This window comes from Streptopelia decaocto (genome assembly GCF_964273445.1).
Source record: "Streptopelia decaocto genome assembly, chromosome: Z".
Taxonomy (NCBI): domain Eukaryota; kingdom Metazoa; phylum Chordata; class Aves; order Columbiformes; family Columbidae; genus Streptopelia; species Streptopelia decaocto.
Window position 1 is genome coordinate 18,580,842 of NC_138657.1, and position 14,858 is coordinate 18,595,699.

General features: G+C 35.8%; 1 protein-coding gene across 5 annotated transcripts in view; it reads right to left on the reverse strand.

The window, feature by feature from the left end:
- Window positions 1-346: 346 nt before the first annotated feature.
- The window catches only part of CNTLN (centlein), a 192,648-nt gene continuing 178,136 nt past the window's right edge, over window positions 347-14,858 (reverse strand). For all 5 annotated transcript variants that reach the window (XM_082075481.1, XM_082075486.1, XM_082075485.1 and 2 more), the window contains 3 exons: window positions 9,871-10,056; window positions 8,455-8,532; window positions 347-1,110 (listed from right to left, as the gene is read on the reverse strand). In XM_082075481.1, the coding sequence (XP_081931607.1) occupies window positions 1,009-1,110; window positions 8,455-8,532; window positions 9,871-10,056 (366 nt within the window). In that variant the 3' untranslated portion in view covers window positions 347-1,008. The remainder of the gene's footprint in view (window positions 1,111-8,454; window positions 8,533-9,870; window positions 10,057-14,858) is intronic.

Below are 14,858 nucleotides of genomic sequence, written 5' to 3' on the forward strand. Positions count from 1 at the left end.
GACTGACGAGCAGAAAACCTTTCTGTTTCTGTCAACTGTTGAGTGATCTTAGGCCAAAGAGATCTTCTGGTTCCTCACTCAGTATGAACAACGATAATGGTATCTGTTGTAAAACAACTTGATATCCATAGATGAAGAGCCATATATGTCAGCTAAATGTTATTACCACATGAATTCAGAAACCTGGGTCTTTTGGTTTTTTTTTCATGTGGATTGGTCCAGAGGAATACACACTCTTAAGGTCAAAGATGTGAAGAAGACAACTGATGAAAACTCTATACCATTTTCCCATGAAAAGTGAGGGCTTGCAGCTTGGTGTTAGCTCAGAGAGGACTGGGACTACTAATGAAAAAAACCCACACTAGAAATTATTTTATTTTCTTGAATTTTTAAAATACAATTAAATACATTGTACACAATACACTCTAACGTAGAAGAAAATACAGCTTTTCCCAGGAATATTACTCTACATTAAATACATTTTTTCTACAACATTTTCTCATTTTTTTCAACATAAAGCAAACATACAGTTTTAGGTAGCATCTATCATAAAGCTGGGATTTACCAAGTAACTAAAAGAAATTAGGTATTCAAAATATCAATTATATTCCCAGTTCCTTCATAAATCCTACTCCTACTGTTCTCAGTAGTACAACCAGGAGTTACTTAGCTGCTTTTTGTATTTGCTGAATTGCACAGATGCATATTGGTTGTATCAAAAACATCCTCTCTCTACAAAACCTACACTGGTGCTCACTGCTAATGCATTTAAAGGAAAATAATTTTTAAATTTGCATTGATTTGCAGCAATTGTCTTCAGGAATCAACCACCACACTTCTTTCTAAATAGGAATGTAATTAATTCCTCTCATTCAACAATTAATTAGTTCACAGTTTCTACTTATGTATTGAATATGCATATTGACAGTTCTTTCTGTGAAGAGGAAAGACTTGAGGAAACAGAACACATATTTTAGTCACACTTTGCAAAGACAGGTCTTAGTGACATTATACAGTGTGCTTCATGAGAGAAGTGTACTCTTCTACCAGTTTCTTCTTCTCATTTAATTTTTCCAGTATGGCATCCATTAAGTATGAGGCAAAAGGAAACTGGAAAAGAAACATAGTAAGAAAAATGATCATTGAACTTTACTCCTTCATGTGAAAAACATGTATTAAATATTTTTAAACCATTAGATTTCACTTAGTTCTGACAGCTACTACACATGCACACATGTGCACTTTAAAGTTCACCTGGCTGGCTAATGTCTGAAAATTTGCTCTCTATAATAAAAATGATAAAAGAACAGTGTAAAATGAAAAAAGATAAACGCCTTATTGAACAATTCATGCTTTACTGACCATGTTAATGATGTAAACTGCAGTACCAGCATCTCTGCTATTTATCTTCAATCAGCTGATCAATAAGAGGTTACAGTCAACTCTAGGGCATGCAGAAGTGGTACTGTACGTTCACTGCTCTCAGGAGGGTGAGACAGAACTACAAGTACAGCCCTTAATGCTGTGGCAACTGCCTTAGACTCACACATGAGAACTTACAAATAAAAAAAAAGAAAAACAAAGGAAAACAAAACCAAACCCCAAGCACCAAAAGCTCCAGTTGCATTGACTGGGATATTATACAAATGTCTGCTCCTCTAAAACATGATACAAAAAAATAGTATTTACATATTCACAGAGAAATGTGAAAAACTCTTTTATATCTCCTCTGATACAAAATATGTATTTGCACAACCAATGTCTTCAAAGAATGAGATTTGGTATATTTTTTACTGTCATTGCTTTAATGCTTAAAGAGGTTTTCTTTCACAGCCATGGCACAGTGCACTGTATGCTGGAAAGCAGCTGAACAATTTTCCTCCACCCTTGGAAAGCCTCTGTCAGCTTCACAGAGCTCTGTCAGCTTTCTTGAACTCCTGGTGAGACCAGCAGTGACTGAGGGGTCAGTCCAATACCAGAAGTAACAGCTGATGCTAATATCAGGAGAGAAAATTCCACTCTAATAAGGCCACCAGAAATAAATTAGGTAAAATAGCTGGTTCAGCAGGCCAGTCACCAGCTTCCTCTGCTTTTCACAACGGCAGTTCGAAGCAATACTTTTTTATCTAGAACTACTCTCTACTTCCACACCTGAGTATCGCTGCTCTGATTTTATATTTTCACCTCCATACTTCATCTTATAGAGAAAACCATATGGGACTTATACCAGACAGAGTACTGCCTGCTTCCTGGACATATGAAACAAAGAATACAAAACAAACAGAAAACCCCAGACATAAAAGGACATCAAATACAAATGCTGGTCTAATGTTTGAACTGATATATAGATACTAATTTATATACTGATAGTTATAATTACTAACAAGTCAGGAAAAAAAAAATCGAAAATGGTAGCAATGAAAATCCTGTTAATAGCAAGCATCTATCATGAAGTGACTGTAATGGAAACCCTACATGTTGCTCAACAGTCACTTTGCAGTTACAGGAAAAGGACGATAATATGCATTATTCCCCTTTTGTACAGGAAAGGGGGTTTTGAAGGGCTGGTACTTGCTGGCCAGACGTGTCTCCATCTCTTATAAATATTTTTGTCTATGGTAAGAATTTTCTAGTAGTCATCTACAACGGTCAGCTTTCTCCTGTATGCTATTGTGATGACTTTTTGGGGAACACATGGATCCAATTCACTAAGCACAAATGTATTGAGTAATATAAGACATAATCTTATCTGAAATTCTGTGACACTTACTTGCTACTGTGCTTTAAAAACACTGACCCCAGCATCCTGTTCACTCTAATTGCTCTCTCTCCTCATCTAAATTTGTTTTTTACGAGAACATTATACCATTACCTCAAAGTCTCTAATTCTTCTTGCCTAGCTTGACTACATTAATTTCTGATACATTTCACTTCCTTAATGTTGTGCCTGAGATGAATGGATTCTTATTGATGCCTCTGGCTCATACCATTCTAGCTACATTTTACTTGCTGCTCACTGCTCTCCCTGGCTTCCATGTCATGGCAAAGTGATCTTTCAATAACTCTTTCAATTTAAATCATTAATTTAAATCAAGAGCATTTGAAAGTTGAATGTTATGTCATTCTTTCAGCATTTGTTGGTTTCAGAGAAAGTGCTATATGTTTTTATCTGGTTTTCTTTCCATACAGACACACAGAACTGGATGATCTCTACAGTCTTAATCTTTAATAGAAGCCTGTCAGATTTACTTTTAATGATGGCTCTGTAACTATCCTGGGAAGCTTCCTGCTACATTTCTCCCTAGAACTTCACAACTGTTGAAGATGTCTCTACTCCAAAGTATTCATCCCAGCTTCCAAACCTGCCATATGCTTGGGGAAGGCTTTGGGAGTTCAGCAAGTGCTAAGTGCACACCTAAGGAGTGAAAGCTTGTTTATACCACTGATAATTATATATTTTAATACAGAATGATACTTCCTTCAAATGTTTTCCAGTTATTTGTGCCACAACCAATTTATCTGAACAGCAAGCATTAACAGTGATAGTGATCCTAAATCAGCACATTATGGTAGGCTGTAAGAGAAGCAGTATTTAACTGCTTTGTATAAATTCAGAAAATTTGACAGCACAAACTACATGTGGGTTTAAAAATATTTCTCTTTACCAGAATTACAGATTTCTTCTTTGATACTAAAAAGTCGTATGAATGAAATGGTGTATTTCTTACACAGCCTAACAGACAGATATCTACATGTAACTGTAGGGTAACATGATCCAGAAGAGTCAAGAATGCTGGTAATTATTTCTGTTTCTCTCATCTATTTATTCTGACCTTGAGTTCTACTTCTTTCTGAGATCCCTTCTGTAAAAAATAAGCTAGTAATATTTATTGACTTTACACGACATGACTGAGTTTCACTCAGCACCAAGTGCATAAATATACACTGATCTGTCAGTGAAAAGACTCATAATGAATGCAAGGCAATGTTGTTACTCTAATGAGACATAGTGTCTCCACTCACAGAGTACAACATTATTTGGCCTCTGCTTCACAAAATCTGAAATGTGTTAACAAAAAAATAAATGTATTTAATTTCTGGAATACACAAATTAGTAGTTACACCTATTTTAAATCTCTCCAAATGGATCATCATATTATTAATTTGCCCAAACACACTGCAGAACTGCCTCAAATTGATTAAGTGAACCATAAAGAATAACCTGAAATAAAACTAAAAAACCCCAGATTATAATGACCAAAACCTCCTAATTTCATTATAAAATAGAAGTCAAAGTTTACAAAAAAAAATCAGAGAAATGCTTCAATTCACTATTGTTCTTTGTCCATTCTGCTTTGTGATGGCCGTATATATGTGATTATATAAAGATATATGTGCCTGTCTGTATTACTATCCTGAGTAATAAAGGCAATTTCTTGCTGTTTTCAGTCCAAGACAAGTGATGTAATGTGTTTTTTTTTTCTGTGCATGAGATAAAACATAGATTTATATTGCAAAGGATTGCCAGTGCAGAGGACCGAGCTCTTATTCTTGTAATGACAAGAAAATCATGGTTACTTTCCGACGGTCTGATATCCATGTTAGTGGTGCCCAGGATATGGTTCAGATTGCGCTGGTGCTGCTTTTCCAGGTGCAGGTACTTGAAACACCTATGTGAGGAAGGAGGGTAGGCAAGTGCTGCTGTACATCTGATAAGGGACATGCTAAATCAATGTTGTCATTTGGTTCAATGCTTGGAAGAGTTGGGCAGATGATTACTATTTTATTAAAAAATAGTTCTTGGAGACTTCAGGCAACAACCTAGATTGGGATAACATATTCTACTCACATACCAAATTTATTACCAGAGTGTTCTAAGATGCTGTTCCTTACACTCAGTTACAATGAATGAAAGCCTTCGGTTGTACAAGAAATCTTCTCTAAGCTATGTGAAAAGAAGTCACCATTTAGCTACATAAATTCCCTATGACAGGAAAAGCTAGAGAAGGTTGCTGTTTTGTGTGTGGCGGTTTGTGTTTTGTTGTTGTTGTTGTTTTTTGCTTGGTTGGGTTTTTTTTCTTTTGTGTGGGGCTTTTATGATTATAAAAAGAGAGTGCTACTATACTGTGCCAGGTTCAAATAATAAGACATACACATCCAGATGTGATGTATAAAGTAGATAAAAGCCTCATTACTTGCCAAGCAATCTGTAAAGCCACATGCATGAGATAACCATACTTGATCCCTTCTCTCCCCAACACCATGAACTGCTAAAAACTCAATGGTCTATAATGCAATACCTCTCCCAGCTTCTCTCTCCCATGCCCCATCCCTAATGGATAATCAGTCTGATACCTGTACACGTGACTCAGCTACCCCTGTGCAGATAGCTGCATGCTCTCCCATGAAGCCTCTCCACATACAGGTTCTTCATGGGCAAGAGAACCTTTTTCCTTTTATCCCAATGTCACTTATTCAAATGTTTCATTTTTATACTTTAGTGAGAGCACTCTAGTCATTGGAAGTCAATGCACCAATCCAAAAAGGCAACTGAAAAAACATGTATTGGCCATTCAAGATGTAGGTTTAGACAATATGTTATTTTTACCTAGTCTGTGTAATTCAGAACATGACTATACTTTTTGATTATATGGTTCTTATTTGCATAATAACATACTGATGCAGAGATGTCTATCAAACTGCAAGCTTCTCAGCAGTGGGGTAGTTTATTCACATGTGTTTTTACAGTACTTGGTAAAATAAGGACACACAAGCTCTGGCTGCGGTTTGTGAGCTTCAGGAATGAAAAAATATTTATCACTGAAATATTAACATTCTTGTAAAGCTGACAGACTTTTTCAAGTCATATGAGTATGGAAAATAAAGGTACAGATGAAATGTAAAACAGAGGTGTGCTATTCTTCATCATTATACTTTAGGGGAATCTATAAAATGACAGTAAAAAGCAACTAGTGCTTCCCTCAGTCCCCGCCAAAATTCTAATGCACCAGTAAAATGGCGTATGTCAGTAATAAAAATAAAATGTCTATGACATTTTAAATGTTATCGTACTGTCACAGCGGGATAAAATTAGCTTGAAGAATGATCTAAAGGGATATGATGCAGTTCATTATGTATAACAGCAACAGCAGCAGTTTCCCAGTGTTCATAAAGGTTTCTCCATTAAATTTACCTCCAGTCAATAATTAGGAGTCCACAAATAAACCTAGGCAATTAAATCAATACTGTTGGGCAATTATGTTCCAAGTCCTGGCTCAATGGCACAAAAAGACACTATATCAAACTGCAATATTAAGTGCTCTGATGCAATTTTCAACTGAACATTTTCTCAGAATGAGAGAAAAGGGCAAGCCTGCATTTTTGTTCAATACGCAAACGGGTACACAGTTTGCCAGCCTCTGTTGTTAAGGGGGCAGTCTGTTCTGATCAGAAATATTAGCAATGCCTACTAAAGGAAACCACAACCAAACTCTCTACAAGATACGAGTTTAGCATTTTAAAGGGCATAGCATTCTTCTGTGAGCTGCTCCCAAGTAGACACCAAGAAATACCATCAATTTCCATCCATGTGACTTAGCATGGACAGCAATGAAAAGCAGAGCTGGCTGCTTTCAAAAAGCACTAATTTTCTTGTAATTGTAAAGACGGTCAGCTTGCCAAGAACTACTTCTACCTTCAGAGCTCCTCCTGAGGAACCCCACAAGATGGAGCAAAAATCACTGAAAATCACTATTAACTTGTACACAAACTGATACAGCAATGAGATCCTCTATCCTCCGCTAACATTTGCAATCCTAGTATCATTGGTTACATACTCGACAACCCTTCACTATCCCTGCCCTGGTTTTTGTTGTGTGCCTGTATCAGCTGAAGAGAAGTGATAAAACTCTGCTTAAAATTTTGTGATGATCTGCCAAAGTATGATGATAAAAAACAGAGTAAGAATTCTCCATCATACTTCCTGAATATGATTCCAATTTTGGAGTCCATAAAATAAATAGAATTTTGAAATTTGAAGATTTTTTAAAAAAATCTTAAGGCTATTTTGTGAACAGAAATATTTGTGCTTTTACTGCTGAGTTTCATGTAACACTACAAGGTTGAATTAAAATGCCAGTATTTCGCACAAAGACAGTAAAAGCAAACTGATATCTCTATCTCCTCCACTGCAGCAATTAAGCAGTCTTAATGATACTAAGTTTTGATAATGGAAGAGAAAAAAACCTGTCATTTCTTAAAAATCTGGTCATAGGACACAATCGAAGCACAAAAGCTATTAATGATGAAAATATATAAATCTGGATGTGATTGTTCCCTTGAAATGGCTTTCAAAATATTTTCAGTCATTCACATTCTTAACAGAAATGAATTACACTGCTAATGGACCCTTGCTAGTGAATATGCATTAAGAACACTGGATTTATAAATCAAATTTTATTTCTTTTCAGACATCAGCTACCCATCATGTGAATAAAGGAGACAACTCAAATATAACGGAAAAGTTTCAAGAGTCAGTGTATGTTGTCAGTGATGTCCAAACAAAAGCTGACTACGGGTAGAAAAGCAGGGCTCTCACCTGCCAATAAACTGCCCTTGATCACTTACAAGAGGGGAGCATCCCAGCAGACTGTATGTGTATTAAAAAAAAGACTTGAAAGAGAAGAAAAAGTATCACACAGGTCACAGCGGCAGTCTCAATGGACCCCTCAGGGATTTCTGCTAGTCTCAGCCTTGTCATCCTCTATGCAGCTTTCCTCTCTGCCCAGAAAATGTCGATAAGAAAATGTTTGAGGGGCCTCTGGTGGAAATTTTTTCATTCTTTCTGCATTGACAGGATGCCAAATCAATATTTACTTCCCACTAACAAGCTGCTCGAGGTCTCAGTAGAAAATATTGTAGAGAATGCGGGAAGACACGATAATAAACAGCTGTCTGGCTATGAGGAAAACATGAATTGACTGGAAACAGGTCCACAGTAAAAGGTCACTGAAACCCATGAACTCCTCAGGTGTCCATATCAACTACCAACTTTAAAGGCACATAATAAAAAAAATCTCTTTTTCCTAAGAGGTATGAGAGAATGGATCCTTCTTACTCTTGCAAGCATTACACACTGTCTCAATAATTCAATTAACACATTTGCCAAGGTCTGTGCTGTTTTTCCCAGCATTGGTTCACCAGTTTCAGCTGTTAAGTTAGCTATCACGAATCCTTGGCTAACATCTCTTCAGTTTTATCCAGTGACTCTTATTTTAAAAGAAATAAAAAGGAAATGCTACAAAACAAGGATTTTACCTTGTCTTTTCACAGTATAGTCTGGGACCATCAATGGAAACATAATTACAAGTGAAACAGATTAATTGCAACCTAAAACCACTTAGCTACTGAGAGTGGAAAGTTATAATGCATTAAGGGAAGATGTAAATTTAGCACCTGTGCTTCAAGAAGCTTCTGTATATACTGCAGCCATTCTTTATCTTTTTCAAATTCCTTTTTTGCCTTCACTGTTTCCTAGAAATAAAGAAATATAACAGACACAATATTTTGACACCACCTGAGAAGAACATAATGAACAATAAATGTGTACCTGCATATACATTAAATAAACAGCATGTGGAGGTGGGAACTATTGTAAAATCAGTTATCTGCTGCATTTCCACCAAGTGTGAGGGCTCTGTCACATTTATAAACCTATCCTTGTCTCTCATTGTCCCTAGAAATTTGTGCAGCATGTTCTTTTCACATGAATGTACAGTTGTACATATGATCTATGTGTAAATTCTACAAGTTCAATGTAAAGGTCCCTGAGTATGCACACTGATAAATGGAATTTGTATCTAAAATTTGTTCAGTGGAAATTCATCACCTGCATTTTAAATTTATTTTCTGTCTATAGTTAAGGATATTTCTGTGTTTTACACATATGTTCACGACCGTGATTACAACGAAGTACATAGCATGTAGAAATTACTTCTAAAGAGAAGGATGGAACAATTCTGACAAAGTGAGTCTCTCTACCAGGATGTACCGATATTGGTAAATAGGCTAGAGATTGGTCCATTTTATTTGTATTCATGAATATAATCCATATCAGTGCATATACATACAATGCATCTTTACTAACCAGCATGAAAACTCTCTTTTGTGACTTCAGTAATATAAAGCTCCAATAGGGCTAAATCTGAGTCATCACCAGAGTACAGTTACAGCCCAATAATGGTCAACTCCTAGACACTCTTATTAAAGCAAGCCTATAGGCTTTTCCGTGTATTATTTGATCAGGCTTAAATAAATCTGGATATGAAATCAGATTACTATATATTTAATAAAGGGTGATTTGATGAAACACTATAAAATACTTCATAGTAAAACGTATGTTAGAATCAACAAAAAAAAGCATTGGATTCCCCCAGAAACCACGTCTCTACTAGGAATACCTTTAATAGGTATCACAATACAAGAAAGGAAGCATCAACAGAATCAATTTGGCACAGCAAGACACGTTCTAATTTTGTTTTCATTAATGCAGAAGTCTATTTAAAATGTGCAACCCTGCCAAATACTTTCACGGAAAAGGAAACTACTAAGGATTTTCAAATAATGTCTCCACATTTACATGCTCAAAACAGTATATTTATATTTTATTTATGCACACCCAAAGTCTTGCAACCTTATGAATCTCTAACCTGACCTTTTTATTCAAATCCAACTGCTCTGTTGGTTTTGTGCTGGATGCTGCTGCACAATGAAATTCTAGTGTTCACCTGGAAATCCTTTTTCTCAAGAACAAAAAGATACAGCGTTTTCTGACGTACCCCTTTCTAGTGAAGAGTCCTTAAAGTAACTTACCTCATTTTCTTCTACTTCTAATATCTCCTCAAGATCAGCTGTTGAAACATTAAGAATAGATGCTGCCAACTGAACAGACTCTTGAGAAAGACTCTTTGTGCATGCTTTCAATTCTCCCATTTTTTTTGCCTGTTTGATTTTTGTTCTCAGCTCTTGTACGCTGTGCTGTAACTCTCTGGTTAGAGCCTGGAAGGTGCAAGCAAAAAATACTCGGTTGCAATTTTTCTTAAAGTGCAAACACTATGAAAAACACAGTATCATTTAGAATAAGCTCCTTTAGACAGGAACTATCTTCATTGTGTGTAACTGGTTCAATAGGATACATCCTCTACTATTAAATAACATGGTATTTCGAACACAAAATCGGAATTAATACATTAAACTAGAAAATTTTGTGAAATACAGGTACATTTTTTGTTATGTCTTCAGCAAAATAGCTTTATCCATAATGCCATCAGTAGTAAGAAAAAGCAGCTTCTGCAGAATCAATTAAAAATCCTTTCCTGATCCAGTCTACCAGAAACATTATTGAAATAACAACTGAAGTGTCAGGCTCTCCTGTGATCAGATGTATATTTACAGCTTATTCATGCCTCACTGCATGAAGATACACCGCTATACCTCTTCATGCAACACCTGAAATTTTGGTTCCCACCAGGACAGGGTAATTCAAAACTGTCCTGGCTACTTATTCTTCCCGATATAATTTCTGCAATCTAAATCATCACAGTACTGGTTATCTGTTGCTCATACACAGCACGCCCTCGGAGCACACAAGTCCACTGCATTATTTTTCAAGGCTTGCATAGGAAGGGCTGTATTCTCTAAGCAGCTGGCCCGTACAGAAGGCCCAGCCAGGCCAGGCAGTCTCTCTGCAAGAATGCTCTTAGCAGATAGTAGGTACTTTAAATAAAACATTAACAATTACTAATAATATTAGAATTAATACCAGCTCAGGCAGAGGGAGGAAGATCAGGTGCAAGACCAGAACCATTGCAATTGTTCTTTAACCCGGACTTTGACAAGGTCTGAAGCAGGGGTGCTAAAAGAAAACTCAATTTTAGATCCAATTTCCATTGTTGAAGATTTTTAGCTAGTTTTAAGCAAGAACTAGAGCTTGATAGGATGCCTGATGCTGCTAATGCTGCATAATTAAACTGCCTTTATTATTGCTACTACTATTACTAGTGACAAAGACAATAATAATAAAAGCTAATTTTTCTATGATCATTTCTGCAACGTGGTATGCACAGCTAAGCAAGAAAGATGCTCATAGCCTAAAAGAAATTCAGAAAAACAGAATACTACTATTAAAACAAAACTGTTTGAAAGGTTTAAATGATGGGAAAGGAGAACCACTATCTGGAGTGGTAAAAATAAATTACTGAAATTTAGTAAAGCTGATGTAAAAACCTTGGAAAAGTTAAAAATAGAGAGATGACTACACAGAAAATTCTGCTCGTGGTTAATGGGAAAAAAGAAATCCAGCACATGTGAGACCACTCTCCTTTGTTTATTTAAAACCAGAATAAAAGAAACAGTATGAAACACTCTGCTGAAAAGACTTTGTTGACCTGAGTGAAAGCTGAATGGAATCCAAACCTGATTTTGATTTTTGTTCCACAACTCCACACAACTTCTGAGCTTGAATAATACCTTCCACAGCTCAACATGTGCCAAACTGCACAACAAAGACCTGACAGTTCAAGTTTCTACCTCTCCTATTCCTAAGGTTCACTGGTTCAGTGAAACTAAGTATTAGTATAAATCATTGGTTGTATAACTGAAGTGATTTGGTTTCATTATTTATGCAGGTATGACAAAAGCATTTCGTCAAAAGCAGAGCAAGACAATTTTATTTTAATGTCGTTGGTTGAGAGACAAGAGCATTAACTCATTGTCAGAAGATCCTCCAAGTGTATTCCATTTCCATGACTCAAGCAAAACTGTAATTGTCAACACAGACACTTTGGCTGAGTTTAAAATGAGAGAACAAGGTTTATTTTGACCATTATACATGCGGCTCCTCTTACTAAGCTATCTCTCACCAGTAGGTGATAAAGTCCTGAAAATTCTTTTTCTGCAGAATGCCTTCATCTTATAGAAACTGGCTGCAGAATTATGAAGGCTGTTTATGGGGATTTGGGGTAAACTACTGTAAAGCCTCTAGTGTATTCAAAATTCAGTCTGTAGAGAGCATTTGCTGATATATTTCAAAGAAAGCACAACAGATAATCCCGTTCTGATATTTGCTTATTTTTCTATGACTTTGCAACTTAACATTTTTCTGTATTTAGCTAAAATGTAATTATTAAAACCAAAATTGGTCTACCACAAATTTGAGGAGAGGACGTGCAATGAAACTCATCGTTTTCCAATTCAAGTGTAGGTCCCTCCATCCACAGTATTTCCAACAAAATATCTTGTATGTAGAGCTGAGAGGAATTAAGGAAGTTGAAATGTTATAGGCAGGGAGTTAGGGCAATTTGGACCAAGCTCACAGAAGGAAATAGACTAAGAGAGGAGAGACCCCTAAGTAGGAAAGTATCCACTATGAAAAAAAATCACAGATAATTCACACGTTTTTGTAGCATTGGAAATAGTCCAACAGTAAATTGGCTCCTGCTACATGTAGGAGATGTATTTGACAATGGGGGAAAAAAAAAACAAAAACAAAAACTTGACTTTACTTTTTAAATCAAACTGAATCAGCTTCCAATTGTTAAAAATAAGGAGATCTCTCTCGGACACAGGTGAGCAGTCTAGAAGATGCACATTTGTACACTGGTGCTAAGAGGAAGTGTAATTTAAAGGTGTAAAATATCAAAATATCAAGGAAATTAACTATAAAGCCACATGGGAAGACTACAAATAATGATAAATAGCTGAGCACAGACAAACTATAAGCATGATAATAAACAAAGTTAAAGTTTCACTTGAACATCTCAGATAACATACAGTCATTGCCAGGCAATTATATTACGATAGTGTTAGATAAATTTTATTGCTGTATCCAAACTCAAGAAGAGGTTCATGATGAATGAGCAAGCTGATAGGAATAGGAACAGTGGAACCCAGAAACTGCAACTACACAGAGTGCTTGTCTTTCAGTTCAGATTTCCAGAAAGAAACGTATGAGAAAAACCCTGGAGAATTTATGTAAGTAATTTGCAAAAAAAAAAAAAAAAAAAAAAAAAGAGAGAGAGAAAGAAAAAACAAAAAAGAAAAAAAAAAAAAACAAAAAAGAAAAAAAATAAAAAAAGAAAAACCCCAAAAGGCAGTTTAAACAAAAAGCAAGGAAAATCACAATTAACAGATTTTGATATGCAAGCAAAAATGTTATATATAATCACAGTAGATCACACATATGGGTGAATAGTACTTCAATTCCTTTTTTCCCTGAGCAATTCTAATACACTAAAGCATGGGCTTTCACCATATGGGATAAATAAGGCTACCTTTTTTACTTTCAAATCAGACTCCCAGAAGCCAACTAATTTTGATCCTGCCTTCTTCACATTATTAAGTTGTAATAATAATGTTTTGATCTATGTTTTTTGCTGGCGAAGTACCTTAAAAAATTATAGCATCCCTATGATTTTAAGTTGCTTTTTCAGTTGATATATCCTCATCAGTCATACACAAATATATTAATGTGCTAAATTGCTTACTTATTAGTGATTTCATTTATATGTCAGTTCATGCTTTACTAGAGAAATGTTTGATATCAAAGCCACACAGGTCTTTAACAGAGTTACAAAGAACCACTTCCAAACTGAAAACGACAAAAATCTAAGAGTTAACCTACACAGGTTTTGTTGGTGAGTATACTGGAGGCAGTAAATATCTTCTTTGATTAAGAAATTAATCTAACGCATTCTGGATCTAAGTGTAGGATTTTAAACTAAAACATTTCCCACTGTGTATTTCAGAATTGCTTGTTTCTAAACTTATACGCATACATCGGTGATACAAACTGCCTGCAATTAAATGAGGGCAGAATATGACTCTAGTACTGTATTGATATATGCTAACAATGCCTTTATTAGTACTAGCAATACTAGGATTTGATCTTTTCTCTTTGTTCTCCTTTTGTGTCAAATCTGGTGGGCATTTTGTTAGTAAAGTCAGTTTCCTGACTTCTATGTTACCATCAGTTATTCCCGTGGGACCAGCCAACTAGAATAGGAAACCCCGATTAATTCCTGAAAGTAACTCTACAACACATCTTGTCAGACCAGGGCAATTGCAAAACCTTAGAATTCTAATAACATGAGCATAAAGTACTCAGTTCTTTTTGATCAGTAGCAATTGTTGCATTATCTACCAACTCCACAAGGTTATATAGTATATATTACATCTACTGCATTGCATATGGTTACAAAATATCTCCCTTATAAGCCTTTTTACTTTATTTTCACAACTGAAAATATTCATTCTTAAGATAATAGTTTCCCATTTTGGTCTCAGCATGAAAACACTTTCTAGCACTATACCTTTTGCCAGTTTTCTGATGTATAAACACAAAGGTCTTTTTTCACTTAGAAGGTCATATTTAATTAAACGCTCAAGCTGTGGTGATACCCAGACCCTGACAACATACTATTAATAAGGTGTTCACATTCCAAAGTGCTCTGACTCTAGCTGATCCTTGAATTGACACAAATTGATCAATGGCCCCAAGTAGTGCCATATGACCAAGTCAATGCCTAAAATTATTCTCGTGATTACGATGTTAATTTACACATTCTATTGTCGTTGTTTGTAGTACAATAAAATTAAATAGCCCCAGGACCGACTGAAGTCTGATCCTAGCACTGTAACTATGTATACCTAGATTTCAGTCTTGCACTGGTGCAGATCTTATGGATGAAGCCATAGATCACATTAGTGACAGAAAATCTTAAGCTTTACTGTGCTTTGTACCATAGTAATAATGTGGTGCTGGGTCTGGCTGGGATGGAGCTGTAGCTTCTACAGTGCAGTGT